General features: G+C 58.8%; 11 protein-coding genes across 11 annotated transcripts; 3 read left to right on the top strand and 8 right to left on the bottom strand.

Moving 5' to 3' along the window:
- Positions 1-153: 153 nt before the first annotated feature.
- MYCTH_2301287 (uncharacterized protein) lies at positions 154-2155 on the bottom strand. Its single transcript, XM_003661600.1, has 3 exons — positions 1550-2155; positions 1239-1419; positions 154-1079 (listed from the first exon to the last, which is right to left on the bottom strand). The coding sequence occupies exons 1-3, from the start codon at positions 1706-1708 to the stop codon at positions 271-273; spliced, it is 1149 nt and encodes a 382-aa protein (XP_003661648.1). The 5' UTR covers positions 1709-2155; the 3' UTR covers positions 154-270.
- MYCTH_2301285 (uncharacterized protein) lies at positions 2156-3778 on the bottom strand. The gene has a single exon (XM_003661599.1). It carries the CDS (start codon positions 3647-3649, stop codon positions 2603-2605), a length of 1047 nt encoding a protein of 348 aa, XP_003661647.1. The 5' UTR covers positions 3650-3778; the 3' UTR covers positions 2156-2602.
- Positions 3779-4377: 599 nt separating this feature from the next.
- Positions 4378-5550, top strand: MYCTH_2314627 (uncharacterized protein). The gene is made up of 2 exons (XM_003661598.1): positions 4378-4778; positions 4879-5550. Exons 1-2 carry the CDS (start codon positions 4745-4747, stop codon positions 5490-5492), a joined length of 648 nt encoding a protein of 215 aa, XP_003661646.1. The 5' UTR covers positions 4378-4744; the 3' UTR covers positions 5493-5550.
- On the bottom strand, positions 5539-7762 carry MYCTH_2301281 (uncharacterized protein). The gene is made up of 2 exons (XM_003661597.1): positions 7205-7762; positions 5539-7004 (listed from the first exon to the last, which is right to left on the bottom strand). Exons 1-2 carry the CDS (start codon positions 7494-7496, stop codon positions 5989-5991), a joined length of 1308 nt encoding a protein of 435 aa, XP_003661645.1. The 5' UTR covers positions 7497-7762; the 3' UTR covers positions 5539-5988.
- A 999-nt stretch (positions 7763-8761) lies between these two features.
- MYCTH_2301280 (uncharacterized protein) lies at positions 8762-11236 on the bottom strand. Its single transcript, XM_003661596.1, has 2 exons — positions 11056-11236; positions 8762-10984 (listed from the first exon to the last, which is right to left on the bottom strand). Exons 1-2 carry the CDS (start codon positions 11113-11115, stop codon positions 9083-9085), a joined length of 1962 nt encoding a protein of 653 aa, XP_003661644.1. The 5' UTR covers positions 11116-11236; the 3' UTR covers positions 8762-9082.
- An 808-nt stretch (positions 11237-12044) lies between these two features.
- Positions 12045-13386, top strand: MYCTH_2077843 (uncharacterized protein). The gene is made up of 2 exons (XM_003661595.1): positions 12045-12628; positions 12715-13386. The coding sequence occupies exons 1-2, from the start codon at positions 12475-12477 to the stop codon at positions 13269-13271; spliced, it is 711 nt and encodes a 236-aa protein (XP_003661643.1). The 5' UTR covers positions 12045-12474; the 3' UTR covers positions 13272-13386.
- Positions 13387-13433: 47 nt separating this feature from the next.
- Positions 13434-14853, bottom strand: MYCTH_2301275 (uncharacterized protein). Its single transcript, XM_003661594.1, has 3 exons — positions 14606-14853; positions 14392-14503; positions 13434-14249 (listed from the first exon to the last, which is right to left on the bottom strand). Exons 1-3 carry the CDS (start codon positions 14641-14643, stop codon positions 13596-13598), a joined length of 804 nt encoding a protein of 267 aa, XP_003661642.1. The 5' UTR covers positions 14644-14853; the 3' UTR covers positions 13434-13595.
- A 606-nt stretch (positions 14854-15459) lies between these two features.
- MYCTH_2058549 (uncharacterized protein) lies at positions 15460-15950 on the top strand (the record flags this gene model as incomplete). The annotated part of the gene is made up of 2 exons (XM_003661593.1): positions 15460-15715; positions 15817-15950. The coding sequence occupies 2 exons, from the start codon at positions 15460-15462 to the stop codon at positions 15948-15950; spliced, it is 390 nt and encodes a 129-aa protein (XP_003661641.1).
- A 185-nt stretch (positions 15951-16135) lies between these two features.
- On the bottom strand, positions 16136-19211 carry MYCTH_2301272 (uncharacterized protein). The gene has a single exon (XM_003661592.1). It carries the CDS (start codon positions 19143-19145, stop codon positions 16452-16454), a length of 2694 nt encoding a protein of 897 aa, XP_003661640.1. The 5' UTR covers positions 19146-19211; the 3' UTR covers positions 16136-16451.
- Positions 19212-19535: 324 nt separating this feature from the next.
- Positions 19536-24626, bottom strand: MYCTH_2301271 (uncharacterized protein). The gene is made up of 2 exons (XM_003661591.1): positions 24193-24626; positions 19536-24129 (listed from the first exon to the last, which is right to left on the bottom strand). Exons 1-2 carry the CDS (start codon positions 24356-24358, stop codon positions 19772-19774), a joined length of 4524 nt encoding a protein of 1507 aa, XP_003661639.1. The 5' UTR covers positions 24359-24626; the 3' UTR covers positions 19536-19771.
- Positions 24627-25020: 394 nt separating this feature from the next.
- On the bottom strand, positions 25021-27110 carry MYCTH_2301267 (uncharacterized protein). Its single transcript, XM_003661590.1, has 3 exons — positions 26701-27110; positions 26187-26510; positions 25021-26065 (listed from the first exon to the last, which is right to left on the bottom strand). Exons 1-3 carry the CDS (start codon positions 26768-26770, stop codon positions 25326-25328), a joined length of 1134 nt encoding a protein of 377 aa, XP_003661638.1. The 5' UTR covers positions 26771-27110; the 3' UTR covers positions 25021-25325.
- Positions 27111-27794: the final 684 nt, after the last annotated feature.

Raw genomic sequence — 27794 nt, 5'->3', positions numbered from 1 at the left:
GGTCTCGGGGGGATGAGGGCGAGGCGTTGCGTATGTATGGTCGGTATTGATACCCTTCAGTCATGCGAATCAACAGAATCACTCGGTCGACATTGCCGTGAATGAGTACTCTTCTTCGCTTTCAAAGGGTGGTAGGGATCGAAGCGCGGACCCATGAAAAAAAACCAAGAGAAATGGTCATTATCCATGCTCAGTAGTTGTTAGTTTAGTAGTACCTTGGGCCACGCCCAAAGAAACGAGGCAGATTCATTCATCACTCTGTAGGAGTCCCTATATCTCGTCCTCCTCCTCATCAAAATCATCCTCCCTCCCCATATCATACAAAATCCTCCCCCCTTCGCCGCCTCCGATATCCACCTGCGCATCAAAGTACGGCAGCACCACCCCCTCACGGTCCCGCCTCTGCTTCTCCGTCAGCCCGAGGTTGAAGGTAGCCTCCATCCGCCCCTCCCTCTCGCTCTCCCCCTCCTCCTCATCTCCCTCCCCTTCCCCTCCCGCACCCGGAGGAGCCCTCGAGAAGGCAGGATGGTCGGCCATCAGCATCACCGCCACCTTGCTGCCGCCGTCGGCCCGAGAGGGAGACGGGGAGGGGGAGGGTGTGAGGACGAACCGGTCCGCCACCGCCCTCCCGCTCCGCCGCCGCATCTCCATCTCGACCACCACGGCTGCCGCCTCCGCCGCCCCGCCGATCTTCCCTCCGCCGCCCATCTCCCCGCCCAGCTCGCGCGGCAACAAGCCGACCAGCGCCCCCTCCCGGCCCTCGCGCAGGCCCAACTCGGGCTCGGGCAGGCTGCGCTCGCGGGCGCGGCGGGCGGCGACGGCGTGGCCGAGCCCCGAGACGCGCAGGACCGTCGTGGCGAGGTGCGAGAGGAGCGTGAGCGGGTCCGGGAGGTACTGCTCCCGCCCGTGCCCGTGTCCGTGCCCGTGTCCGATGATGGGCAGGGCGGGGACGTCGGCGTGGTAGACGGCGACGAGGGAGACGGTCGGGGCGGCGATGACGGCGGAGAAGAAGGCCGGCAGGAGGGCGGGCGGGAGGCGGTGCGAGGGGAGGTTGAGCGTGTCGATGACGATGAGGGCTTCTGATGGGAAAGGAAAAAAGAGAAGAAAGAAATGTTTCGGACGATGGTGAGTATGCAGGTTCTTCTTCAAGAGGTCACCGCTGGACTGAAGAAAAGAGAGAAAACAAAAAAAAGGGGGGGGGGGGAACAGGGTTGGGGAAAGAGAGGACGGGGGCATACTTTGAACAGGAGGAGGTGCGGCCCCCTCTTTAGCGGCGGCGGTGCGTGGAGGCGTGACATGTGAGGCTATCTCGGCCGCAAAGGCTTTGAGAGGTTTGCCGCGGGCCCGGATGAATATGTCGGCGAGGGCGGGCTTCTTGATCGTAGCGAAGGAGACGAAGACGATTTTGGCGCGTTCAAGCTGATATATTTGCGTCAGAATCCTCGATTTCATATCGATAGGAACAGAACATTCGTGCATATATATAGACGATAAGGAAACCAAAAAATAAAAAAGAAAAGAAAAGAAAAGAAAAGAAATTAGAACAAACTTTAGCCCTCCGCATAAATTCATTTGTGAGTGGTTCGGCGCTCTGCTCTAAGCTGTCGAGAATCAAGGTGAGCGGGCTGGCGCTGTCTCGGAGGTTGAGCAGTTTCTCAAAAAGCAGCAGACTGTGAGCCCGCTTGTGTGCCTGCGCGGATGGAGCCATCGTAAGGACAATCTCGAAGAGAACGGAGTGTTGTAGATTTGAGATACAACCATATGAGACTGGGCAGGTCAAAAAGGTCTGCCTTGACGGTGAGCTTAGCTAGCATGTAGAGAGTGTTACTGTGTATGTGTGGAGGCACGAGCGTGAGGTGCGTGTGCACTGATTCTGGCAATTTTCACTAACATGCATCGGAAACCCCACCCCTTTGTTCTCACTCGCAGCCGGAGCGCATTCAGCAACAGGACATCAAAAACAAGGACCCTTGGCCTATAGTAGTCTTGATCTTTCCATATGTAGTACAATTGACTTCCTGGCCATTTTTGTGGCTTCATTTCCATGTTCCATGATGGTTGTTCGTCATCGAGCCTTGCCGCAAAAGAGGGGTATCTCGTACGCGTTATCTCAACAGATCTTGAATCCTGCCATGACTCGCATTATGCGCCGCTTCCCTCTTAACAAATGCAGTACGCCGTGTCCCCGGTTCTAACTCCCACCCAGACCCTGCCGGTTATGTCTGCCCGTTGTGCCTCGCTTATTCGTTGATCATCTCAATCCCATGAAGAAGCACGGAATGGAGTCCGGAGTTGGCAATGATAGATAGACAAGCAAACGCAGGAACATGAGGGGCCCAATAGGAAAACGAATCCCATACTAGTACATGCCATCAGTCCCAGCTCCGCCGCCGGCGACGGCGCTGTTTCAACTCGACAACCAGCTCACCCTCAGATCCCTTGACAGGGTTGGATACCGACTGCCCGGCTCGTCCTTTGGCTTTGCAAGGTCCCGGAGTGACTGTCTTCCTGTCACCTCTGGGCCCCGTCTGTTCGCCGGGTTGTGTGCCTTTGCAGCAGCACTTCCGTCTGACGTCTCCTCTCTAGCTAGCTCGTCCGACTCCTAATCAGACTGGGCAGCAAGAGTTGATGCGGCCACTTCTTGCCCCTGTGGGACCGCACGCGAGTTGGCGTGATCGTTGCGGGTATCGGAACTCTGTTGGGTTGAAGGGGAACGGTCCGGTGGCTTGGATGGCCGCGGGGAAGAGCCCTTTTCTTCGGAAGCCTCCGGAGCATCGGGAGGGGTTGGGCAGGCAGCATCAGTCGTAACGTCTTTGTAGGCGTCCGGTGGCTCGGATTCCTGAGCCTTGCTTTCGACCGGCATTTGGATGCCCCAGTCTTCCTCGAACTGCTCCCGGAGAAAGTCGTCATAATCACCTCGCTTATGCTTTTCGTGGGCCACCCAGGCCTGCCTCAGCCATTCCTCGTCGTGGCGGCCGAGCTCAATGTTCTCGCAATAGCGGACACAATCGTAGCGGAAGTTGTCGTCGTTGGCCAGCGACGCCAGGTCTGGGCGGGCGGCCTCGGTGCCTGCATCCAGAATAGGGGTCCCATCCGGACACTTGGCCAACACTTCCTTCTTCTCCTCCGGAGTCAGGACATCCCAAGCATCTGGGTGCAGTAGGATTGCCTTTGAAGGCGATGTTAGTACGTTCAAGTCCTTGAGCGACAGGGACGGGGCGCGTACTCTTAGATCAGCGTATGCGAGCGGGGACCTTGGGTCGGTGAAGACAAACGGGGCTTCCCATTTCTTGTCCTGCGCCGAGGTTTTCCGAGCTTCAGATGCCGTGTGCCGAGCCTTCTTCACGGGCGCCGTCTTTCGGGAAACGCTGGCCTTGCGCTTTTGAGTGCTAGACTGGGTTCCCTCATCAGAGTCTTGAGTCGCCCGTTTTTTTTCCTTGGCCTTTGCAGAGGCCTTTCCTTGGGCCTTTTCTTTATGCCCAGTCGCCGAGGATTCCTTTGGAGAGACGTCCAGCGATCCAGCCGTCGCTTCCTGATGATCACTCGGGACGGGCGATTGGTCCTCCTTGCCGATGGGGCTGCCCAGGGCGACTTGGACGACGCTCGCTGGTGGTGATGAGAGTGGGCTGCTCCCTGCTGCGCCCTCCATGATGAGATGAAGTTATTAATCTCGATCGACGGGATGGGGTTTAGGCGGCTGAAAAAAAAAAGAAAAAGAAAAAGAAAAAAATACTGTCGTGAATCAAGAGTGAAAGAATTGAGGAGTAACACGTCTTGCACACGACGTACTGCTACCGGCGAACAAGCCCGGAGTCAGTGAACGTTGGGGAGTGAGCAAACAAGAGAGGAGAAGGCGAAGGCGAAGGCGCGGATGATTTCAAGGATGTTGTGATATGTGGTTTCCTGGATGGGAAGTGTTATTGTTTACAGCGTTCGAATAGGGACCGCAACTAGAAAGCGGAGCATCAGCTGCGTCTGTGATGAAGACCAGGTCATCTTTGGACTGGCAGACCAAAGAGCGGCTGCGGGTTGGTCCTGCATGTCGAATGTGAGAAGAAGGTGGGCTCAAAGAGATCAGACAAACATGGGCAGTCTCGGAACAGGCAATTCCAGGTACAGATTACAACGTGGGTTTCAATTGCGCATCGCATGCTTAGAGATTTCCACATCTGGAGCGTCGACCTGCTTTGGCGTTTCAATAATGCAGGGCGCTGCAGGATTGGCCAGCCACAGCCACTGCAGCCTCTGGCCTGCTTCCGCCGCAGGTCGGCAACGCCATCACCGGCAAGGGGCTGGACAGCGCCTAGGCCCGCCTGTGCTCCCTCCCCTATGCAAACCGAGCCGGCCAGAAAAAGTTGCACCAGAAAAAGGTTGCTACGAAACAACCCGGGAAACTCTGTTAACTTGCAATCAATTGAAATTGTGAAATTTGTGAACAGCCTGCCCTGGGTCCGTCACGTCTGCTTTCATTCATTTCTTTCTTGTTTCCCGAGGGCCAAATCGTTTGGTTAGCAGGCTGTGCACTGCACCGAAGTATCCTTAGGACCCTTCTTCTGATGACGACACCGTCGCCTGTGCTGCTGAAAAGCCACGTTCCACTGGTACAGTACGGAGTACCTCCTCGACCGCCTTTGGCGCGAACCCACACGCCCTGAAGCAGGGGGAGGCCGACGACAATAACTCTTGCCCTTCACGCTCGATCGACGCAGAGCAGGAAGAGTTCACCACCACACAGTGACCCAGAATGATTCGCTCAACACAAATCGCGAGGCTAGACGGTACGCCTTTTGTCGCCCTCCTTGTTTTGATCGCCAGCGCATCACCAATGTAACTAACCGCAAACCCACTTCTCCCTCTCCCCCGCCTCACGCTTCACAGGTCTCATGCTCTGCGCCTCCGTAGACGATTCCGAGACCGAACAAGCCCTCTCCGAAGTGAAGAGCCAAGTCAAACTGATCCTGCGGCGCCTCGGCCGCAACTCGGAGCCGCAGGCGACGATCGAGAGCGGCGCCTACGCGCTGCACTACCTCATCTCCGCCGATATCGTGTACGTGGCCATCACGGACCGCAGCTACCCGCGCAAGCTGGCCTTCACCTACCTGTCGGACCTGGCGGGCGAGTTCTCGACGACGTACCCGCCCCAGCAGCTGCTCAGCCCCGTGCTGCGCCCGTACGCCTTCATGGAGTTCGACACCTTCATCAGCCGGACCAAGGCCACCTACAGCGACGCCCGCGCCACCCAGAACCTCGACAAGCTCAACGACGAGCTGCGCGACGTGACAAAGGTCATGACCAAGAACATCGAGGACCTGCTCTACCGCGGCGACAGCCTGGAGCGCATGGGCGAGCTGAGCAGCAGGTTGCGCGACGACACCAAGAAGTACAGAAAGGCTGCCGTCAAGATCAATTGGGACCTGATGATGAAGCAGTACGGACCGTTCGGCGTCCTGGGGCTCATCATGCTGATCTTTATATGGTGGAGGTTCTTCTGAAAGCGGTTGGAGCTGGTGCGGATAGGGCCCCCGGGTGGAAAAAAAGGGGGGGGGGGGGTGGTTACCGTGAGGGAGCGGCCATTTATGTGGCCGAATATTAGGGAACTGCTACCTTGTGTTTTCAGGCTCAGCATCGGAGTTGGGGCATGGGATTCAGTGGCCGGTTCTGCCGCTGTTTTGTGTATATGTTTGACTGCAAATGCCGTTAATATAATGTTCGATGGCCATGCTGGAAGCATGGGGATGCTAGGCAAAGATTCCGAGATGCTTTTGCATTGACCTGCAATGATGCGCTCCTGGAATCTTGGGGAAGAAAAGAAAAGAAAAAAAAAAGAATAATACTCAATGACCCTGCGCCTTCGAGCCGTTCCATTGTGTGGCCACCCGTCCGTAAACTCCATGCTCAAACTGGGAAAACCAATCCGCCCTTTCCCCCCAACTCAAGAGTTAAAAAAAAAGAAAAGAAAAGGAAAAAAAAGAACAAAATGACGCTGCTTTACATGACCCTGCAGTTTGACGCCGAGGGCAGCGCAGACGTCAAGGATGATATCGGCGGCACCGGGAGTGCCGTATGATACCATTCGAGATGTTCCCGAAACGCCTCGAGATCCGGCATTCCCTTCTCATCCTGGACGTACTTGACGTCGGAGCTGTCCTCCCCCTCGTCAAGGTACGTCGCCTCTTCGCAGTACGGGCAGATCAGGCCGGCCCGAAAATCCCCCGGCTCGGGCGGCATGTGGTTCGCTATCGCCACCGGAGGGAACACGACCTGCTTCTCCTCCCCGCTCTGGGCGCTGATCCCCTTGGCCTGCCAGTGCGGATACCCCGAGACCGCCGTCGGCGGCAGCGGCGTCCTCTCGGACGGTATGCTCTGCAGATCCGGCCACACGATGAACCCGTCGCAGTAGTCGCACACGAACGCCGCGTCGTGCGAGTCCTCCCCGAATAGCCTGAACCTGCCGACCGCGTTACAGCTCGGCACGAGCTCCTCCAGGCTCCCTCTCCTCCCCAACCCCACACCACCACCACCACCACTACCAACTTCGCCGACAACGTCCGCAGCACCGCCGTCGTCGTAACCCGACCCCGCGAAGCCACCACCCCCCACCAGATCCCCCGGTCTCCGAGTGGCCTCCAACCCCTCATGGCTCCTCCCGCCGGTCCGCCCCCGGTGCTGACCTCCGTGCTGGTACTGCTGCTGCTGATGCTGGTGCTGCTGCTGCTGCTGCCACGCCGGCCTGCGCGCGCGCTCGGCCTCGATGCGCTTCTGCTGGCGGTAGACGCGGGCGGCGCCGAGGCAGCGGGCGCCGCCGTCGTCCGGGTCCTGCTGGACGGCGGCGAAGATGCGGCCCGCGGCGCGGCGCTGGGCGCGGTGCAGGGCCCGCCGCAGCTGGGCCGTCTCGCGCGCCCAGACCGGGTTGATGGGCCCGCCGTGGCGGACCCAGTCGCGCAGGTTCTGGGTGAGAGACTGGAAGCGGTCGAGGAGGTTTCGGAGCGTTTGGAGGGATTCGGCTGTAATTGTTTTTGTTTTTTTTTTCGTTAGCCGAGTTTGACTTTGATTTTTGTGTGTTTTTATCGGGGTTCTTGTCGGTTTTGCGAAATCCATGGATGGAACAATTTTTCTAGGTGGGTGGGAAGGGATCGCGAGGAGGTATTAGGGAGGTGTGAGACGGGGGAAGGGTAAGGGAAACAGGGAAGGTGAAGATACGAACGGGTACGGTCGTTCTCGTAGTAAAACTGTCCGTTTACGAGAGGGGCCATCTCTTGAAAGTCCTCCTTGGCCTCGTCCAGGGCTTCCTCGAGCGCGCGCGTCTGCTCAAACTCGTCGGGGCCCCATTGCCGCTTGTCGGCGAACATGAGAATGCGCAGAGATTCAGTCATGCATGTTGCGATGGCGGCCAGGTATTCGCCCACGGTTCGGAGCTCGTCGTCGCCGATGCCGCTGCTGCCATCGACGCTGCCTAGGCTGCCCTTCCTATTGGCGCGGGCGCCGCCGCCGCTCATTGCTAGCTCTCGGTCCTATATTGTTCTTCAAGGTGGTCCCCGTCTCTGGGTTTCCGGGATCAGCCTGGGCGTGATGAAAAGAAACCCTCCTCGTTCAGTCTTGTTGGCGGACCTCCTCAGTAACTCGCGCGAGCTAATGCTACAAATTGGTGTGCTGCACTGTACTGGATCTCGAGCGTGCTGACGATTGTTAGCTCCGCGCACAAGTCACGGTCCTCGACGTCAGCTAAATTCTACGGGGAGCCCTCCCCTTTTGTAAACTGTTGTAAAACTGTGTTGTTTGGTTCGAGCAAGGGTTCTCGCGGTGATCCCCGGGATAAGGCTGTCTTGGCCGAGCCCCGGATGGGACAGGGGCGTTTGGCGGCCTCGGGGCCCGCTAAAAACGCAATGCTACAGGGACCGTTTCGAGGTCCGGGGGGGGGGGGGGGGGAAGAGATCGAGCCAAGAAACGGCCTGATCGTACCTTACAACTTGCGTCGACTATCATGCTCCATCCGAATCTTCATCCACAACCAGCAGAATCCTTAACGCAAAAACTGTGCTCATAAGCTCATGATGAGCTCTCTAACACAGGAAAAGCTATCAGTTGACTATGCATAGATGTGCGTGGGCTGAAATCGCTGTCTTCAGCACTCACAGAGAGGGAACTAATATGGAAGGCAGAGGTTGGATTCCTCGTCACTTTGGCATCCCGGAGGTAGCCAGGTACCCATTCAGGCAGGCATCGTTCCCCTGGATAACTCAGGTACACTAGGCAGGCATCCCCACAAAAAAGAAGTGTTCGCCCAAAACACGCAAGCCTTTCAAGCAGCCAGGGCCAATTCGGCAGTATGTGTTACTTTGTAGTTATTCTGTACAGGGAGCATTCACCGGCATCCGATCGACTTCTTCAGTACATATGTAGTCACTAGTAAGTGGTTAGTAGCACGGTACAAGGCAATGATCGACGGGTCGCTTACAGAGTACCGAGCGTTGTAACCAATCGACCAAGCATCAGACGGGCAACTTCCTAGATGCATTGCATATACTTGTAGACTTGTAGGACGGACCGTGAGTCGACATATGCCCAAGCGTTTTGGATGAGAAACTCCACTGCGTCTGGAAACAATAACTAGGCACTTTGTAATCTGTACGTGTATGTATGTACTATTCCACCCAGCAGATTGAGTGGACGAGGAGCTGACAATTTTAGTGTAAGACCGGAGCGGAAAGGCGCCTTCTTGCCCAATAAGAGGTCGATCCGACCACAACCCCGGACTGAAATTGTGCCACTCAGCCCTACGAGGCTTCTGGGGAGATTGGGATTCGCAATCCTGGGACGGTCTGGGCCACAGTGGACCGTCGGCTCGCCCTGGAGCGGGCCCAAAGTGTGCTATATATGTATGTGCTCCGTACGTAGAGCTACGCTTCCGGATCACACCGGGACGATATGCACCCATCTCGTTCAAGCAAAATGGTATAAACGGCTATCCGTTGGGTTAGCTTCCGGAATGGCTTCTTGCTAGTGCGCAATTCTATTATCTAACTGCCAGATGGTGTTCCCTCCTCTCTCTACTTCCGATGCCATCCCAGAAGGATATCCTTCCTTACTTGCGCTTGGTCGCCTTGGGTGCGTCGAACCCCGTGGACTTGGCCGTGCCTTGGGCGGACGCCGGGGGGAGGCTCTTGTTCTCCTTGTCCCTTTGTTTCTCCTCAACCACTGGCTCCTCCTCGCCGCCCTGACCAAACTCATTGACCCGAGTGTAGTCGACCTTGTAGGCCCACCGCTGGTAGAGATAGATGAAAAAGATGACGTCGTCCCGGAAGGTGGCCAGGCGGTGCAGGAAGGGCATCTTGATGGTGAAGGCAAACAGGTCGTCGATGAAGGTGTTGAGGAACTTGTACATCATGGCCTTGGCCGGCATGTGCGCCACGCTCTTGAGCCTGTAGTTGATGTAGAGCGAGGGCACCATCATCAGGAAGCCGTACGCGTACACGGAGCCGACCAGCGTCGTGATCACGTAGGAATACCACGACTTGTGTGTCTCGTAGATGAGCGAGTAGGCGGCGTACGCAATGAGGAGCGGGACGGCAGCCATGTACATGTACTTGAAGGCGATCTCGTCGTACTCCTTGGTCTTCTCCTCCGTCTCGCTGAGCTTGTGCTTGTCCTCAAAGGAGATCCGGTAAGGGATGATCGACCCCGGAGCCGGGCGAAGCCGGACGTTCACCACCGTCGTGATCTTCCAGAGCTCGATCACGATGCCGACCGCCTGGCTGCCCAGGATCATCCAGCTGGTGTTTTGGGACTGGTCGACCAGGTAGAGGAAGATGACGGTCTGCATGAAGACGTTGGCCAGGATGGACCGCACCGAGATGCCCACGTTGTCCTTCTTCTTGCGGTAGTGGGCAATGTCGGACCCAAAGGCCAGGGTTTCGAGAATCATGTGCGCGATGCTGACGGCAACGGTTACGGCCAGGAGGATCGGATTGGTGTCGATAAAGATCTCCTTGATCATCTCGATCTCGGTCCCGTCGCCGCCGCCCGGTAACGAGTGGCCGAAGGCGGCCTGGCGAGCCGACTCCTTGGCGCCCATGTCGATAGTTGCCATGGTCTTGAACTTCCACTCGGCCAAGTTGTTGAGGTCGATGCGGATTGGCAGCGTCTTGACGGTTTCGTTGAGCAGGGTCATCTGGGACCGGAGCTGCCAGAAGGTGTTGACGAACAAAATCGGGTAGTACCACGAGTTCTGGCCGGTTCCGTCGCGGGCGCCGGTTGCTTCGAGGTGCAAGAACTGGCGAACTGCCGGATGCGATTGGGGGAAGGAGAAGGTCCCCGTGTTCGGGATGAAGGACAGCGACACATTTGGGTGGTAGTAGTTGGCAATGATGGGTCCGGACTGCTCAACCTCCTCGTCGGCGGGCTCCTCGGCCGCCTCCGGCGCGTCCTCCAAGAGATTCCTCGTCTTGACTTCTTTCTTCTTGGGAATGTACTGAGTGAGGGGGTAAACGAAGTGGTAAGCCGAAGCCGGGTCGTATCCTCGCTGGGTGGGATCGAGCTGAGCGTTCGAAAGGCCGACGTAGAAATGACCCCAGAGCGTACCGTTGTGCTGAACGGCTGTCGGGACATGAATGGTACCCTCTGCGGTGCGCGAGTCCGTCCAGTTGCCTATCCGAAACTGCTTCTCTTCAAGCACAATCTCGTCTCTGGAGTAGTCCTTGAGCGGAGTGAGTCCGAATGACGGAGACACGGTCACCACGATGTCGACCGCGCTGTTATCCGGCCAGATAGGCGCCACGAGCTGTGGTATCCGATTGTATACGGCGCCGTCGTTCAGTTGCTTCGGCCGTTCGCTGTAGGGTGGCACTTGGCTTCCGGTTGCAACCTGAACCGGGTTTCCGTTGGCGTCGCGGATCGTGGTGGCTTTGGGGCCTCCGACGAACTGCTTCATGACAAACTGCATCGCCATATACATGGCCACGCCCTGCATTATTGTCCTGAAGATAGACTGCGACAAAGAAGTCAGCTTCGATGTCCCATAGCGCTCCATGCATCTGCACGATGGCCATTTCTACGTACCATCTGACCCTCCTGCTGGCGTGCAGGCTGATTGCCTGCTCCCGCGGTTGGCTCGGGCATTTTGGCAGCTGTTTAGAGACCGCAGGCGTGAAGAGTAAAATCTTCGCTGTTGTGTCGTTCTGCGTGACTCTGCGTAGTAGTCAGATGCTACCGGAGTGCTGCCGATGTTGCTGTGTCCGAATGAAGAAGAGTCGAGGCTACAAATTACGGGCAACGTCGGGCTAATGAGCACTCCGAAACCACCACCAATACGGTACTTTACCGTCAGGTACTCGCTCTGTGTTCCGTACATACCATACAGTATTATCCACGTGCACACTAGGTATGTAACTACCTCATATATGTGCCGAAACATGCCCACAACTAAACAAACATTTACCTACTCGATACGTATTGTAGCGAGAAGTTCACTATTCTCATTATTTGTAACCCCGTTGTCGATCATCAACCAACAATTGCACCATTTTTGAAGTATTCCCCAGCCTGCCAACAAGCCTGGAAGCACTGGCACGTGGGGACTTTCAAGTCCCCGAGCCTCCACGTGCGCGGATGCGTGGTTAGGTATAGGTAGTTATCTGGGCCGCCGCTGCTTTGCACCAACTCGACTTGGTGCACCTGATTCCACATCTCAGTCCAATTGGCCCTGCAGCTTCCTGTCTGTAAAAGTTGAGAAGCTGAGAATTATGACTACTGTGTCGCATACTACGGAAACACAATCCTGCGAAATGGAACCCTGCTGCCTTCAACCTGGTCCGACAAAATCACGAACTGTCGGCCGACGCGTACATACATACGCTCAAAAACCGCCCGCGTTCCTTGGGTCAGGTCCGCGGCCAGGGACTTTGCTGAGGCGGGGTGCGATTATGTCATAGCGCTTCGCACCCTCAGGGTCCGCGGGGCGGGTCGGGATGATCAATCGCGACACCAACAAGCAGCCAAGGAATGAGCAATAGCCTCGCAAGGGTATATAATTAACCTCCAAGAGTTGAAGCAGGAACCTGCACATATAAAAGCCAGCGGTTCCCATTCAACGCTTTATTCTCCCATTCCCCGTGCCCGTGACGGTTCCTTTTTATTTATTCTTTTTTCTCCCATTTTTACCTATTCTCAACAGCGGCTGCACACCGCGCAATTCATTTCGATTCGCCAATCTGAAACCTCGCAGGCGTCTTGTCCAACAGTCCGAATCCAGCCAGACCTCGCTCGGCGCAGTGGCCGGTTGTCGACCACCGAGGGACGACTACGTGGCCTCGCCTAATACTTAGGTCCCATAGTTGACTCGGCTGGCGAAGCAACACAAGCAGTCCCATAAAATCCCCCCTATTTCTTTCGTTACCTGAGGCAGGATCGCCCGCACTTTCCACAAACACCGCCACTGTGGCCCTTTCCTTGTCACTTGTCAACTTGTCGGAGAGCATCATGGCGACCAACGGCACCTCTACGCCCTCGAGCACCACGCCCAAGCAGACCAAGATCTGCGTCTACTGCGGTTCCTCACCAGGAAACAAGCCAGAACATGTCGAAGCCGCCCGCGAGCTGGCCCGACTGATGGCCGCCAACAACATCGCACTAGGTAAGTAAGCTCGGGTTCTTTTCCAACGTTTCGACTTTGCCGTCCGCGTGACTAACGGCTCCTTCTGTTCCCCTCTTTCTCTCTAGTCTATGGAGGAGGTACGGTCGGACTCATGGGCGAGGTCGCCAAGACGCTCGTCTCGCTCTCCGGGCCGGACTCGGTCCACGGCATCATCCCGGAAGCGCTGGTGCGGTACGAGCGGGACCCGACGTACACGTCCAAGCAACTACACAGCGAGACGGGCACGCACATGGCGGTCCCCGAGGAGTCGGTGTTTGGGCGTACCACGATCGTCAAGGACATGCACACGCGCAAGCGCCTGATGGCGCAGGAGGTCATCGACGGCGGGCCGGGGAGCGGCTTCATCGCGCTCAGCGGCGGCTACGGCACGCTCGAGGAGCTGTTTGAGACGGCGACGTGGAACCAACTGGGCATCCACGACAAGGGCATCTGCGTGCTCAACATCAACGGGTTCTACGACGGGATCCTGAGCTGGATCAACAAGAGCGTGCAGGAGGGCTTCATCCACGGCGACAACAAGCGCATCGTGGCCGAGGCCAAGACCCCGGAGGAGGCCATTATCGCCTTGAGGGAGTACAAGGTGTCGGAGGCGGTCTTCAAGCTGTCTTGGAACAACCAGTAGACTGTTTTTTTTTAAACCCCTATAGACGAGATGGTCCTTGGCACTGGCGTTGTTAGATAGAAAGAGAGGGGGGATCCCGACTCATTCATATCATCATCATCATCATCATGCACGGAATAATCCGTATTTCCATTCCAAAATCGGGTCTGCCTGGCCCGACTCGGTCAAGCAAAACAGTCCACGAAGCGGGCCCCGCCTCTGATGGTGCCGGGTCGTGGACCTACTGTAAGTATCTGTCTCTGTTGTACAGGGCATCCCCATCTTCTCCCCCGCCCCAACCAAGACGCCATATTTCAGCATTTTTTGGTTCCTAGTCGCGGCGGCCTATGAATCCACCTCCATGCCCTCTCCCTCTGCTTCGCCCACGCCGGCGCCGCCCTCCTTGTCGTCCCCGACGCTCTCTATCCACGCGGCCACGTCCTGCTGGTCGTACACCTGGAAGGGTTCTACCTTGGTGCTCCCGTCCTCGGCCCTGACGATGCCCGTGACGCCGACGCTCGTGTTGTCGATCGTGAGCTCGCGGTCCTGCACCAGGCTCTCCTTGAGTGCGCGCAGGCCGTGGCGGATCAGGCCCTCGCGGTCGCAGTCGGCGAACTTGTCCACGTTCCTCTCGAGGTAGGTGCGGGCCATCTGGGAGCGGGCGCCGATGGCGAAGGCCACCATCTCCTCGGTCATGCCGCTCGGCTGGAACTCGAACAGGTGCGGGCCGGCGTCGTCCACGCCCGCCACCAGCAGGCCGACGCCGTAGGGCCGCTTGCCGTAGTGCTGCGTGTTGATCTGCGCCTTGGAGCCGATCATGTCGACCAGCGTCCGCACCGGCATGCTCCGCCCGTACGTCAGCCGGTGGCCCAGGCACTGCTGCTTCATGAAGTTGGAGAGCACGCGCGCGTCCGACGTCAGGCCGGCGATGGCGATGCCCACGTGCTCGTCGATGGGGAACAGTTTCTTTTGGTACGACGACAGCTCTTCGGCGTTGCGCTGGTGCATTGCGGGGAGAGAGCGTTAGCAAGGGTTGGGGGGGGGAACCAGACGTCCGTCATACAAAGGCGAGCGTTGAAACTCAAAAATAATAGTGATAGTGATTGATAAACAGCAGGCAAGTAAAGTTGCGTATGCGCACCTTGATCGCTACCAGCACGGCATGTGTCTTGCTTGCGATTCCCACCACCACTGAACCCTGCTTGACTGCCTCCGCGGCATACTCAACTTGGAATATCCGCCCTTGGGGCGAGCTGGGATGGTCGTCAGTTTATATTTTCGTGGGCTTCGGCGGGCCCAGGGGTTCCTGGTTGGATATATATATATATGGGCGGGACCGGCGTTAGAAAGCTTACAATGTGACCGAGTCGTTGTCGTAGTTGTTTCTGAACATGATGGCAGCGGCTGCAGTTCAGGAATTGCCGTGATCGGAGTAAATCGGTCGCTGAGGTTCGAGCGGAGGAGGGGTGAGGAACTAAGTAATCGCCGTTTTGCAGTGCAGGTCCGTCGGTGGAATGGGATATGTTGGGAGATCGCGGCGGGTTGGTTTGGCTTGCTTGGGGGGGGGGAAGCTTTGTTCCCACCGACGGGAAGCGCCAGGCAGCTCCAAGCTACGTCGCCCAGCCAAGGCAAGGCGGGCAGGTGGGCAGGTACCTGAAACCCGGTACAGCAAAAGCTCGCTTAGGAGCATGCATCTTCCGACCCACCAAGTCAGCTGAAGCAACCAGCCCAACGAACGGAGGCTAATCCGGTTAAGGTTAGTTGATTGGAACCTTGGATTGGGGGGATTGGGGCCAGCCAAGGCTGACGACGTCGAGCCTTAGTAGGTGTGCGTCGCAGCTTCCCAGCTCCAACTCCGCCGTCATCGCCCGCCGCCAACCGTCCGTCCGTACGTCCTTCCGGTTCACCGCCAGCGCAATCCGACCGCAGCGGACACCGGGGTCGCCGAACCACGAAACCATAACTAAGGCCGCGCAGATCCCGCTTTGAGATACCAGAACAGCTCACAAGTTCCCAAGTTCATTCATCTTATCGCTGATTGATACGCCCGGAGTGACGAACCTCGAACCTCAGCACCAACCGCTCGGGAACCCCCGAAACCCCGCGACTCCCTCGTTCTCGATCGAGCAGAGGAGGCCAAACGCAAAAAAAAACCCTTCAGAATCTTGTAGCAGCGGGACTCGGTCATTCCACAAAGCAGCCAGCCACAATGCCAACAGCGGGCCTCAAGACGATAATCGCCCTCTCCTTCGTGCTGGCCGTCGGCTTCCTGCTCGTCATCCTGTCGTGCGCCCTCTGGCACTCGTACTACCCGCTTCTCGTCGTTGCCACTTACGTGCTCGCCCCCGTGCCCAACTGGATATGCGGCCACTGCGCGAACCCGGACGACTTTGTCGAGAGCTCGGGCGCTGCCGTGCTTGATCTGGGCCGGTTCTGCACCGGTTTCCTGGTCGTCATGGGCATCGGTACGTTTGTTCTGCGTTTTTTTTATTCCTTTTCGGCAATTTTTTTTCCCGTTTCCAAGGGCAATGAGAAGAATGAAGGCTAACGCGTCGGTACTTCGTAGCATTGCCCGTCTTGCTCGCGCACTCCAACCTGATTTCCACCCCGGCCATGGTCATGTCCATTGTGGGCGGGTTGTTGATTTACGGAACCATTATTAGCTTTGCTATGTTCTTTCAAGAAGAACAAGAGTTTTAGGAGGTTTATGCTTGAGTTCGAGGATTGAAGAATGTTGTCTCGGGTAGAGTTCATGAAGCATTGAACTTGGATGAGTAAGGGAGGACGATAATTCTTAACGCGGCATTCCTCTGCATTTGATGTACAACACACGGTGCTCCAGTTCGTTTCATATCTCATTGGCGGCAAGCGGTTAGGGTTGGTGGTTTCAAGAAGCTGTCACGGTTTGGGATAGGAAGCTAATGGGGAGCAGGAGTCCGCTCTGCGCAGACTCGCATTTATGAGCGTCCCCGGGGAAGAATTAACCCCTCCGTTTCTTGTTTTTGTTTTTATTTTCTATAGGGCAACGCGTTGACCGCCGTTTTATTTATCCAAATTGCTGCCGTTGAGTGCAGACCGTCTAGATGTAATTGAAGAACGCCATTGCCGGCAGACACGTTGAGCGTCATCTTTTCCCCTGTTTAATGATTTTCCTAGACCCTTCCCCTCTTAGAAAAAAAATCCAGAAACGATTCGAAAACCCTACCACCGACACGGGTCCTCGCCAAAAATCCGAAGCGGACCAGCGAGCTTCGTAAACATTTCCTCTCTCTCGCCTTCGGGAGTGCTCAAGATGGTGACCGCTCCTCCAGCCCCGATGCGCCACACCTCGTGCGTCTCGGGGCCATCCTCAGTGTTTACGACGACCTGCTCGTCGTCCCAGCGGAACAGACTACGGATCGTCACGCTCCAGTCGCCCCTCCCCGTGGCACACATGTAACCGACCACGCCCGAGTAGAGCCCCCGCTCGTTATGGCCCTCGATCTCCCTTAGGATCTCGCAGCTCCTCTTTTTGGGCGCACCCGTCATGCTCCCGGGTGGCAAGCTCGCAGCGAGCACATCCAGGCCTGTATACGGCCCCGTCTCCTCTTGTCCACCATGCCCATCCGGCCTCGGCGGCAGCTGCCCCTCCACGACGGTGATCATCTGGAAGACGCTCTGGTACTCCTCGACCTTGAGCAGATCGGGCACCGTCACGCGACCGGCACCGCACACGCCGTGCAGGTCGTGCCGCACCAGGTCGACAATCATCAAGTTCTCGGCCTCCTCCTTGGGCACGTGCAGGATCCGTTCGGCCTGCGCCAAAGTGGCAACCTCGTCCGACTTGCGCACCGTCCCCTTCATCGGCCGCATCGAGCAGCGCCCGGCACGGTCGTAGGTCAGGAAGCGCTCCGGTGAGGCGCTGACTAGTGTAGCGGGGCCGAGGCGGAGGTATGACGCAAAAGGTGCTGGTTGGTGTTTGCGGAGGCGTTTGAAGAGCGACCAGGAGGAGGACGAGGAGGAGGAGGAGGAGGAGGAAGAAGAAGAAGAAGAGATCGGAGAGTTCAGAAATGCGCCGTTATGCTGGGATTGGAAGCGTTGCTTCTGCTGCAGCTTGCGTGGTGAAGATGGGAGCGGATTAGCGGGTGCTAGCTGAGTCCAAACGTCGCTAATGGGGCGGGTTATGGTGGTTTGGTCGGTGAGGCAGAGCTCGTAGGACTCGCCGGCCGCGATATATTCTTGGCAGGTCTTAACCTTGGCTTCGTACTCTTTTGTCTGGGGCGGCTTGATCGAAGCGCTCATCGAGGGACGGCGCGTTCCCACGGTTGACAACGAGGGGGGCACTGCCGATAAGTTGAAAGACGGCCGACGTGGAGAGTCTTGGAGAGCCCGTAGTTTGGCTGCTGTCTTGTCTATCCAAGTGTCCGTCGTCTCCAGGTGACCGGATCTCAGCTGCTGAACGTGAATCACCTGCTGTAGGTGGTCCACGATGATGCTCTTAGTGACCCAGGCCAGCGAGACGTCTGGCCGGTGGTGCGAGCGGTCTTGTCCCAGGCAGATGCCGATGTCGCTCAAGCCCTGTTCGTACGTGATGTAGCCCATGAAGCCACCGACGAAAGGCGTGTGAGCTGGTTCGGCAGCCGGCACGCGCCGCTTCTCGTGGAACGCAGCTAGCAGTCCCCAGACACCACCGGACGGCTCGAGCGGTATCTTCTCCGACAGGTTCACAGACGAACCCCCGAGTGACCGGATCTTGATGGTCGCGTACGGGTCGCCAACGTGATATTCGACATGCAGACTCTCGTCAAGCTTTGCTGCGATGATGCTATACCTCCCACGCACATCGGCTCTCGAACTAGCGGGGGCGGCGTTGGCCGAATCGAGGACAATCCGCTCCGCACACCCGGAATCGACCGCCTCGACTATATCCGGCACCTGGACTCCGGCAGGGAGGGGGACCATCAGGGAGTGCAGCGTGGGGTTCGTCTCGAGCAGCTCCCACCACCGGGGGGCGTCCTGCTCCGTCGGCCGCAGCTTCAGCTGCGACAGGAGGCTCGGCTTCGTCGCGGCCCTGGCGAGCTCGTGTCCCTCCGACAGCGCCACCCTCCCTTTCTCCCGATTCCACTTCTGCGCCTCTCGGAACCAGTTCAGGATGACCTTGTTCCCTTCCTCATCCGTGCAGACCGACTCTGGGTGGTACTGGACGCCCCAGAACGGCTTGGTCCTGTGCTTGACCGCCATCAATATCCTCTCCTTCTCCTCGCCCTGCTCGCGCTCCTCCTCCACCCACGCGAGCGGGACCAGATCCGGACACCGCGCGGACGGCCGCCACCGTGCCGCCTCCCACTCGCCCTCGCCGACTTCGTCCTGCCCGATATCGCCGCAGAGGCTGTGGTAGAGCGTCGCGTTGAACCTGCGCACGCCAGCGAACACGTCTCCCTCCACGCCGCCGCCACCCTCGCGGTGGTGGATCTCCCTCACCATCCCGTGCAGGCCCCTTCTCAGCCGGCGGACCTGGCCCCCGTGGGCGCTCACCAGGCTCTGGAAGCCCAGGCAGACCCCGAACACGGGCAGCAGCTCGTCGTCGGCCAGCTGCCAGACGTGGCGGACGAGCCCGACGTCGGCCTCGGTGTCCGGGTTGCCCGGGCCGGGACCGCAGACGACGGCATCGTACCGCTTCAGCTCGGCGACGAACCGCGCGCGGCGCTCTCCGTGCGACAACGACGACGCATCCTTGTTGTCATCAGCACCACCATCGTCGCCATCATAATGGTGGCCGCCGGGGTGCGTTCCGAGGAGGGGGTCGTCGATGGGGAGGACAAAGACGTCGGCGCCCAGGAGGGTGGTGAGCAAGGAAGTGATGTTGTTGGAGAAGGAGTCGTAAGCGTCGAGGAAGAGGATCCGGGGACGCCCCATCTCGGTGTGTTTCAATCTGCTGGTCGACCTCTCTTTCTGAAACCCCGACCCCGATTCTGGCCCCTTTTGGTCGGTGGCAAGTCGAGAGGGTCCGTCCTTTGCTCGCTCTACCCTTCCCCCGCGTTATGGAATGTTCAAATTGGGAGCGAAATGGTCGGAATGAAGAGAGACGAAGTGAGTCAAAAAAAGCCCTCTTCCACATGCAAAGATTAGGAAGTCGCGACTTAAACGGCCACCGAGTGGGGCTCTCGCGGTAAACTTCGTACATACATACGTGCAAACGCAAAGAGACTCGGGCGCGATTGCCAAGATTGAGCCCAGATCGGTTGGGACAGACCCAAATCGTCACAGACTCTCGAGCTACCGGGAAGGAACAGACGTCTCAAAGCTTACGGAAAATGAACAGAGTCGAGTGGCAAGGGTGAAATCACACCGCTTCTCGGGATGACTCGGGGGGCCAGCCAAGGGCAACCCTAACCCAATCTTGCGATTCGGTTAATTATTACGGCTTCCATTGCTGACGGGGAGGTATATTAGTTTCTTTTTGTTGGGATGCGTGCGTTCGGACCAAACCTCTTCAGAACTTTGGCGCGCGCCTCGTCAGAAAAAACGAAACAATAGTTTTCCTACCTCTGCGGCGGATCCCTGACGACCAGCCTGCATCCCCTCCTGGCATGCCACATCCTCCGTTCCTTCTTGCCTAGCGCGGCGCCCAATATCATGGCCTGTGCCTCCGCCTCCGTCTTACCGACCACCCCTTTCCTCTCCCCTTGTTGACCCGACTCCTCGTCTTTGCGCCTCGTCTCTTCCTCCGGATCCACCCACAACCTGGCCTCCTCGACGCTGCCCAGGATCTCGAACTCCCCCCTGCAGAGCGCAGTGACTCCCATGCGGACCTCGGCGGTCCCGCCGTTCCCCTCGAGCAGCGGCAGCGCCTGCTGTAGGGTCCCGTTCCACGCAAACTTGGCCATCTTGCGCGTGAAGTCGAGCGACACGTTGAATGGCCGGTGACACAGCACAGGCGTCAGCCGCAGCAGCGGGTACACCGGCCTGGCCGACCGGTTCGTCACGCGCACGCGCAGTTGTAGGAACTCGTCCACGTTGACTACGAACCTGCCGCTCTCTTCTCTTCGTCTTCCTCCTTCCTCGTCTTCTCCTCCTCCTTCCTCCTCTCCTGCAGTGGCAGCAGGGACCCCTTCGACCGCCATCTCCACGTCGACCTCGTCCACCCGGACAGCCTCCACCATCCGGGCCGAGAAGCGCACGGCGCGGAGCTCGATCTCACCTTCCCTCCACCTCGCGGCTGCGCTGCCGCCGCCGCCGTAGCCGCCGCCGCCAGAAGGAGTCCGCCACCTTGCCCTCAGCGAGTCGAGTACCCGCTCGCGGTACCAAAACGCCTCGCGGCTGGCGCGCTCGACCTCTGGCGCGATCTTGGTGCTCACGACGAACTGGCGTTGGCGCGCCGGGTTGAGCGCGGGGATGAACGCGTGCGGGTCCTCGATGTAGACGCGCTGGATGGGCAGGATGACGCGCGCCGTGTGGCCCGGGAGGATGCTTTCTTCGACCTGGATCGTGTATTCCTTTGGTCCTCCTTGCCCTTCTTCTCGGGACGAGGATGACAAGGAGATGGTCATTTGGCCTGGCCAGGCGTTGCGCAAGTCGAGGAGGAGGAGGCAGTGCGTGTCTGCCGAAAGATGCGGAGGGGGTAATGGTGTTTTGTTCTTGTTATTATCATCGACGCTAGTAGTATTATTAGTTGTATTGTTGGTTGTGGTGGTGGCGCGGGACCAGAGCGGTGCGGGAATGCTGCTGGTCAGGGGGAGGATGTCCGCCCGGGTGATCTCAATGCTAGCATTGACGGTGATTGTAAGCTCCATAGAGACCCGACGCGTGTAAAACTTCTCCGCCACCTCGTCGTGCGGCACGCCGAGATACGCGTAGTCGACTTGGATGAGGCCGTGCGTGAGGCCGGGCCGGCCGAGCAGTTCAAAGTCGAACGTCGCTGTCTGCCCGGGCGCAATGAAGCGCTTGCTGTCGTCTCTGTTCCTGAGCCGGAGAGGCTGCTTCTTGGCGAGCACGAGCTCGTACTCGTAGAGTTCAGTAGCCGTGGCGTCGCGGTTGTTCAGCGCCAGCTGGAGTGGCTCCTGCGTCGAGTCTTTGAACGAGAAGAGGAGGAAGTCCACCGGCGTGGTGGCGGATAGGTTCTGCAAGGTGACGGAAAAAGACTGCCGCTCGCCTTCGAGTATCATGACCGAGGACTGCGGGAGAGTCGAAGACTTGACCACGACGATGGGCTGCGGTGTGATGACGTTGAGCTCGACGTGCGCCGGCTTGAGCCGCTGTATGGCAGGTGACACGGCCGCGGCATTCACGCCGAGGGCCCCGAGTCCTATCGCCTTGATCTTGACCGCGTCCTCGGGCGCCCAGGGGTCGGCAAAGACGGGGAACCTCCTCTCCCGGCATCCGCGGACCTTGATCACCGCGCCCGTGACTTTCACGGTCCCGACCGCCTTTGGCGTGCCGGATATCCTCATAATCTGTGTCCGGTAGGGGCCGATAGTGGTGGTCTCGACGGCCGATTCAAACTCGGCTCCTTCGGCGTCGAGACGGATACTCTCCAGCTCGACCTCGACCTCGTACGGGTTCTGGAGGGTGAGCCTGAAGGTCGCCGGCTCGCCGGCCACCAGGGTACGGTCGACCGTCGCCGTGTCGGGACGCTTCAGGAACGGGTTGTAGATGAACGGATCGACATCCTGGGAGCTCCGCGCTAACGCCGTGATGCCGGGAAGCACCGTCTTCGCGTGTGGGAAAGGCATCCTCGTCGGCGGCAGCGCCTCCAGGGAGACGCCGCGGACTAAGAATTCGTCCCAGTACTCGGCCTCCAGAGGGCCGATCCCCAGACGCTTGGACAAGTTCGACGTCTTGAGAATGTTGGTCACCAGCCGGACTTGCTCCTCCTTGGTTATGGAGGGGTAAGCATTCTCTCTCCGCGGGCCCGGGGCGATGCCGCTACCGGCGGTCCGGAGCAGATCGCTCGAGTATTTCAACACGCCGGCGAAGTCCGGCAACGCCTCCGAGAAGTTGATGCAGGTCCGCAGGACGTTGAGCTTGACGCTCTGCATGCCGAAGAACCTGGCGGCGGACTGTTTCCGGATCCTTGCCACGACCGCCTCGTCGGAGCGGTCCCCGTCGTCGCCCGGCGTGTTTCCGCCGCCGACGACGCCGTACGTCTTCATCAGGAGCTCCAGGAACGGGTCGATGCCGTGCTCGACATCGCCCTCGGCCAGCTCCAGCAAGCCGCCCGCCCCGTCCCGAGCGCTGGCGCCGTTGAGCCCGATGAGCCCGGCGGCGGGATGGATGCCGACATCGGCGGCGCCCCGCGTGCGCGCCTCGACCAGCCCGCCCACCGAGACCGAGACGAGCTCCCGGAGCACCATGGCCTTCTTCCGATGGAAACCCAAGTGGCCCAGCACGGACGCTATCCCGCTGAGGATCACCAGCCGGTCGACCGTGGTGAGCAGCTCGGCGGAGGAGGCGGGGAATGCTCGGAACAGCGTCGCGACGATCTGGGTCCGGGTGGGCTGGATGGTGAAGCGGGGCGATGTGGTCAAGGGTACCCTAGGGGGCACGCCAGAGACGATCATGTCCAGGGACTCGCGGCAGAGCCGGCCGTTTGTCGTGTGGATGGCCGCGGACATTTTGCAGAAGCGTATGATGGCCTCGGAAAGAGGCAGCGGCGGCAGGTGCTCGGCCGAGATCCTCGAGTACAAGCCGATGATGCGGTCGAGGAGTTCGGGCATGTGCATCTGCAGGTGCCTCAGCCATGGAGGCTGGTGGGGGTCCGCGATCTCGGCTTCCTCGAGTGCCATGGCAGCGCTCGTCCCCTTGTCGTGCGGCGGGAGCAGGATACTGGGGACGCGGAACTCGATGCCGGCCCAGCCGAGCAGCAGGAGGCTGATGAGAGTGAGCTCGAGGGCTTTGCCGTGCCAGACATGATCGTTCAACGACTTGGCGATCGTGGCACCCTCTGTGAGCTCCTTGAGCGCGTGGTTCCACAGGCCCGCCTGGAGATAGAGCGACCCGATCACGATCTGAATCCGTGACTTCCCTTTGTTCCTCCACCTGTCGTTGAGCCCCCCAGGACCGAACCCGTGGACGGGAACGCGATCTTGGTTCTGCGATCTGAAGCTCTCGCCCGCATCTGCGCGTGAGAGGCCGGCCTGCTCGGGGGGGCTGTTCGGTTCCATGGGTCCGATGATGTTCTCGAACGTAGAGGGCGGGGACGGGAGCGGCTTGTTGCTGCTCACGGGCGTGGAAGGGCGGGCGGGGCTCGAACCGGTCGAGTCCAGCGGCTGGCCCTTCGAGGAGACGGGAGGCATGGACATGCGCACATGGCCTCGGTCGGGGAGACCGCCGGTCGAGCTGGAGCGGTTCGTCGGCAACGAAAACTGCGAGTTCCTCCTCGGAAGCGTACGCGCTTCGTCCTCGACGCCGGTCGGTCGGGTCGAGGGCTGCCCCGGCGAGTCGATGAAGGACATACCCTCGTAAGACTTGGCCAGGGTGGTCATCTCGGCCAGGATCAGGGCCGCGATGTCGCACATGACCGTCTTGATGGTGGTCCGCTTGAGCAGCTCGGCGGGCGGTATGGTAACGATGCCCTCGGGGATCGGCAGGGGATTCTCCTTGGTCGTCAGGTAGTCGAATATCAGCACCTGGTGGGCCAGAGCCCTGGGGTACTTGTCCCTCAAGCCCTCCAGGTCCTGGTAGAGCGTCCGTATGTTTGCCTCCTGGACGGTCCTGCCCCCGGAGTTTCTCTTGCTGAAGACGGTCCTGGGGAGCTCGACGCCGTCGGCTATAGCAATTATGGCGAGCGGCTCGCGGAAGAGCTCGAAGGGCGACAGGGAGAGGTGGGAGGCGGGCGGATGGTGCATGATGAGGTCGTAGAACATGGCGCCGTCGGGGAACGCCAGGGGCGAGAACATGTCTGGACACGGCCCGGGTCAGCAAGGCACCTGGGTTTCCGACGCTACGTATGGGCTCCTCTCACTCCTGTGCGGGCGGGCATCGGGCGTTACGTCCCGCAGGAAGACGACGCTCTCGGCATTGAGGCGGCCGACGAAAGCGGTGAAGCGCTCGTGCGTGATGTGGCCGATGGGCAGCACGAGTGCCTTGAGCCTCGCGGGGGCGACGGGCAGAAACGGGTCGACAGCCATTCTCGTGCCGCCGTCATTCCCGAGTTTTGCGCTTGCAAGGTTGGTGAGTTCAGGGTCAGGACATGTCGAGAAAGAACTAGGCGACCTTGGGGGACCGGAAGCTCGCTCTCGAGAGATTGCGCCGAAGCTGGGTTTCGCGCCAAAAACCGGGCGTTTGGGGCGCCGTCGCAGAATTGGGGGGGGGTTAGGTTGAGGGCGCCCGTCGTTTGTTGGATAGCACGCGGCGGTGATGTTCTTCTGTGCGCGCGGAGAACAAGATCTTCAAGAGCAACAATTGTTGGGATGAAGTTCGGGTCAATTTCCGTACTGTGTACCTACTGTACACCCGATCTCCTGAACTTCCATTGGGAAACCTTGGGCGCGCCTGGGCCGAAACCAGAGGGGCTCCAGGGGCCCACGAGGCCCGAGCTTGGGCCGGGGTTGGGCGGGGCTAAGGGGGCATCTTCTCCTTCCTTAGTTACAGTAACTTACTAAGTAAGGTACGGAGTACTACGGATACTCCGTAACTACTCCTGTTTAGTGGTATTCATTCCTACAAACTAAGGGTAGTGAAGGAGCGCCAGGAACTCTATGCTTATTTATCGAACCCCTCCAACCCCTGTTTACAGGCTCGCGCCTGCAATGAAATTATTTTACACCGAGTATGGATGTACGTATTTATATATATATATATATAAAGGTGGGCATCCGGGCTTTCAAGCTCGAACAAAAGGATTGCCGAGTGAGACCGTCCAGGCATCAAGAACAGAATCTCTCTCCCTCTCTGGTGAATATGGCATGGCATGCAGAAGAAACATGGTATCAAAGTGTGGCCTAAGCCGTGCCCTTCCATCCGTCCAAAGCCCGATTTTACTTCGCGGTCCCCCAACGACCACCCCTTTACAAGGGTTACACACGTGGAACCCATCGATTTATTTACCTTTGTCGCTCCCATCCTTATATCACTCGGTGAATTGGCAAGCCGACATCACATCCCCGACCCGCTCCCCGACCCAGTCGCATCCACCTTCGACCTGCCCTGCTGTGCCTCGGCCTTGAGCTCGCTCTCAAAGATGTCCACGGCCAGGCTGGCCTCGACAAAATCCTCGAGCTCCTCCGTCACCGTCTTGAGCTTCTCCTTGACCGCCACGGCTCCCTCGAACCCGACGATATGCCGGGCCGGGGGGTTCTCGTGACCCCCGATCGCCGTCAGGGCGTGGACCGTCTCCATGACCAGCTTGTCGTAGGCGGCCGCGGGCAGGCGCGGGTAGCGGTACTGGATCTCGTCCTCGGACTGCTCGATGGCCGTGTCCGGGTTGGCGTTGAGCACGTTGAACAGCATCTCGCGCATGCTCGGGGCCGGGTTGACGTCGGCGTCGTAGTAGGGGAGCTGCGGGGCGAAGATGATCTTGTTGGTCAGGCTCTGGATCTCTTTGTTAGGCTGCACGATGGTGACCTTGATGTTGAAGGGAGCAATCTCGTAGGCCAGCGAGTCGCAGTAGCCCTCGAGCGCCCAGGTGGCGGCCGAGTAAATGGGCATGCCGGGCGTCGCGATGTGGCCGCCGATGCTGGTCAGGATGATGATGTGGCCCGTGTGCTGGGCGCGGAACTGGGGGAGCGCGGCCCTGACGAAGTTGACTTGGGAAAAGAAGATGGCGTCGAATTGGTCGCGCACCAAGTTGCGCGTGGCCGGTGTGGCCGAGAGCTCCTCGACGGTTCCGATGACGGCTTTTCCGTTACGAACTCTCAAGTAAGCCCCTGTCTTCTTCCCTCATGCGGCGCCTTCTTCCCCCCCCCCATTGAGATGGGGGTTGAGAGCAAACCGTCAGGCGGAGGCCTAGGCACTCACCCTCGAACCTGCAGCATAGCAATATGTCTATGCGACCAAAAACATGTACGGCCTCGGCGATGGCCGCGCCGCACTGTCCCATGGCGCGGGCATCGCAGCGGATGCCGCGGATGCGGTCCTTCCACCCTTCGCGGTCTTTGCGGTTGCTCTTGCACTCGTTGATGAGCTCGCGGAACTCGGCGCTCCGCTCTTCGTCCTCGATCTCGAGGGGCGGCAGACAAGCCACTACATAGTCACCGTGAGCCAGGAGCAGCCGGATCAGGCGGATGCTCAGCGGCGAGAGTGACGAGGTGAGGAACCAGGTCCGCGGCGAGTTATGCGTTGCTGGATTGCCCATCAGTCATGCTCGGCTTCCAAGGGGGTTCATTCTGTCAAATAAAAAAAAAAAAGAGCGGGAAGTGGGGTTTGCGCGTGCGTGAGACGCAGGTGCGGATGCAGAGGCGGACGGGTATTCAGGGGTGCCACACGGGGACAAGTCAAGGAAGAGAGACATGGGAAGGGGAAGGATGCGTACGGAATGATGCTGCTGGCGTCGGATGTGTGTGTCGAGACGGCCCAGCTTCTGTTGTTTTCTTGTCGGCCATAGTGGTGGCCGGTCAGATGGGCAATCGTGTGAGAACGGCCGTCTTTTTCGCCCCCCTAATAATAAGGGCCGGACAAGGAGCGTTGTGGTGCGGGCACGTATGCGTCTATCGTGAGCTCGCTCCCGCTCCACACAGGCTGTTTATTCCGTCATAGCAAAAGAGTGTCGAAACGGGAAATTTGTCAAAAGATTAGCTGCAGAACGGACAAAATCCGAGGCTGGAGGTACGGCGCGTGGTAACGGGTGCTCTCTGAGGACTAAATGCAATGTTTGTACGGACTAGTTCAGGTGTCCTCGAGCGAAAATGGACAGTGAATTAGCGGAACCGCTGGGGTTGTTTGTCACTTATACGTCGTCGACCCTGCGACAGTGGTCCGCGATAGTCGGCATCCCTGCCCCTTAGCGTCCGTGACCCCCCCCCCCCCCCCCCCCCCGGGGGTCAGTGCTGTCGGGTTCCCGTTTCGGCGTTCGGAGAGGGCAATGTAGGTAACAACGGGGGATCCGATGTGATCGACGGGCCGCCCGTCTGAGCCCCGAACCCCGCCAAGATGCGCACCAGAGGCTATGACGCCCGGTTGGAGGGTCGGTCAGCCAGTTACCAGGGCTTATAATCCCGTAGGGTAGTCTGTCTCCAGGTCAAGCTGCAGAGGGACGATAGTACCGTTGACGCTCGCTACCGTTCATAGAGCGGGGCAGAGGGGAGCTTGCCGCCGGGTTATAGATTAACCCGCCACAACCATGGCGCAGAGCTGAATTTTCGTCCGGATCCAGGCCAACGGCAGCGAGGGCAGCGAGGGCACCTCGGGAACAAAGACGAGACTGGTTGGTTGCTGGCACTCAAACCGTTGACTACCGGTCGTCTGTCATTGATCTGCTTCAGAAACAAATCGAAAGGCTCCTTATAAGACCAACCGATCCATTACCTTCGGCCGTCAGATGTAACCGCCGAATACTTGGACATATACCGCGGTATACATACGGCCAACCTTGCGCTGCAATTTTGCATTGTCTTTGATGGGGCACCA

The sequence above is a fragment of the Thermothelomyces thermophilus genome, chromosome 2 (genome assembly GCF_000226095.1).
Source record: "Thermothelomyces thermophilus ATCC 42464 chromosome 2, complete sequence".
Classification (NCBI taxonomy): Eukaryota; Fungi; Ascomycota; class Sordariomycetes; order Sordariales; family Chaetomiaceae; genus Thermothelomyces; species Thermothelomyces thermophilus.
Note: the sequence above shows the minus strand (reverse complement) of the source record. Positions and strands in the feature narration are given on the sequence as shown.

Bases quoted from the DNA above. Each gene is read 5' to 3' on its own strand.
- MYCTH_2301272 (XM_003661592.1), bottom strand. From the start codon at position 19,145: ATGGGGCGTCCCCGGATCCTCTTCCTCGACGCTTACGACTCCTTCTCC.
- MYCTH_2301281 (XM_003661597.1), bottom strand. From the start codon at position 7,496: ATGAGCGGCGGCGGCGCCCGCGCCAATAGGAAGGGCAGCCTAGGCAGC. The intron at 7,005-7,204 runs GTTCGTATCTTC...AAACAATTACAG, and splicing joins CTACGAGAACGACCGTACCC to CCGAATCCCTCCAAACGCTC.
- MYCTH_2301271 (XM_003661591.1), bottom strand. From the start codon at position 24,358: ATGGCTGTCGACCCGTTTCTGCCCGTCGCCCCCGCGAGGCTCAAGGCA. The intron at 24,130-24,192 runs GTGAGAGGAGCC...GGCCGTGTCCAG, and splicing joins CGATGCCCGCCCGCACAGGA to ACATGTTCTCGCCCCTGGCG.
- MYCTH_2301275 (XM_003661594.1), bottom strand. From the start codon at position 14,643: ATGTTCAGAAACAACTACGACAACGACTCGGTCACATT. The intron at 14,504-14,605 runs GTAAGCTTTCTA...CGACCATCCCAG, and splicing joins GACAACGACTCGGTCACATT to CTCGCCCCAAGGGCGGATAT. The intron at 14,250-14,391 runs GTGCGCATACGC...GCAATGCACCAG, and splicing joins CCGTGCTGGTAGCGATCAAG to CGCAACGCCGAAGAGCTGTC.
- MYCTH_2301280 (XM_003661596.1), bottom strand. From the start codon at position 11,115: ATGCCCGAGCCAACCGCGGGAGCAGGCAATCAGCCTGCACGCCAGCAG. The intron at 10,985-11,055 runs GTACGTAGAAAT...TCTTTGTCGCAG, and splicing joins GCCAGCAGGAGGGTCAGATG to TCTATCTTCAGGACAATAAT.
- MYCTH_2301287 (XM_003661600.1), bottom strand. From the start codon at position 1,708: ATGGCTCCATCCGCGCAGGCACACAAGCGGGCTCACAGTCTGCTGCTT. The intron at 1,420-1,549 runs GTTTGTTCTAAT...CAAATATATCAG, and splicing joins AATTTATGCGGAGGGCTAAA to CTTGAACGCGCCAAAATCGT. The intron at 1,080-1,238 runs GTATGCCCCCGT...CTTTCCCATCAG, and splicing joins CGCACCTCCTCCTGTTCAAA to AAGCCCTCATCGTCATCGAC.
- MYCTH_2301285 (XM_003661599.1), bottom strand. From the start codon at position 3,649: ATGGAGGGCGCAGCAGGGAGCAGCCCACTCTCATCACCACCAGCGAGC.
- MYCTH_2314627 (XM_003661598.1), top strand. From the start codon at position 4,745: ATGATTCGCTCAACACAAATCGCGAGGCTAGACG. The intron at 4,779-4,878 runs GTACGCCTTTTG...CACGCTTCACAG, and splicing joins ACAAATCGCGAGGCTAGACG to GTCTCATGCTCTGCGCCTCC.
- MYCTH_2077843 (XM_003661595.1), top strand. From the start codon at position 12,475: ATGGCGACCAACGGCACCTCTACGCCCTCGAGCACCACGCCCAAGCAG. The intron at 12,629-12,714 runs GTAAGTAAGCTC...CTTTCTCTCTAG, and splicing joins CGCCAACAACATCGCACTAG to TCTATGGAGGAGGTACGGTC.
- MYCTH_2301267 (XM_003661590.1), bottom strand. From the start codon at position 26,770: ATGGCCGACAAGAAAACAACAGAAGCTGGGCCGTCTCGACACACACAT. The intron at 26,511-26,700 runs GTACGCATCCTT...TGGGCAATCCAG, and splicing joins GACGCCAGCAGCATCATTCC to CAACGCATAACTCGCCGCGG. The intron at 26,066-26,186 runs GTGAGTGCCTAG...GTAACGGAAAAG, and splicing joins GCTATGCTGCAGGTTCGAGG to CCGTCATCGGAACCGTCGAG.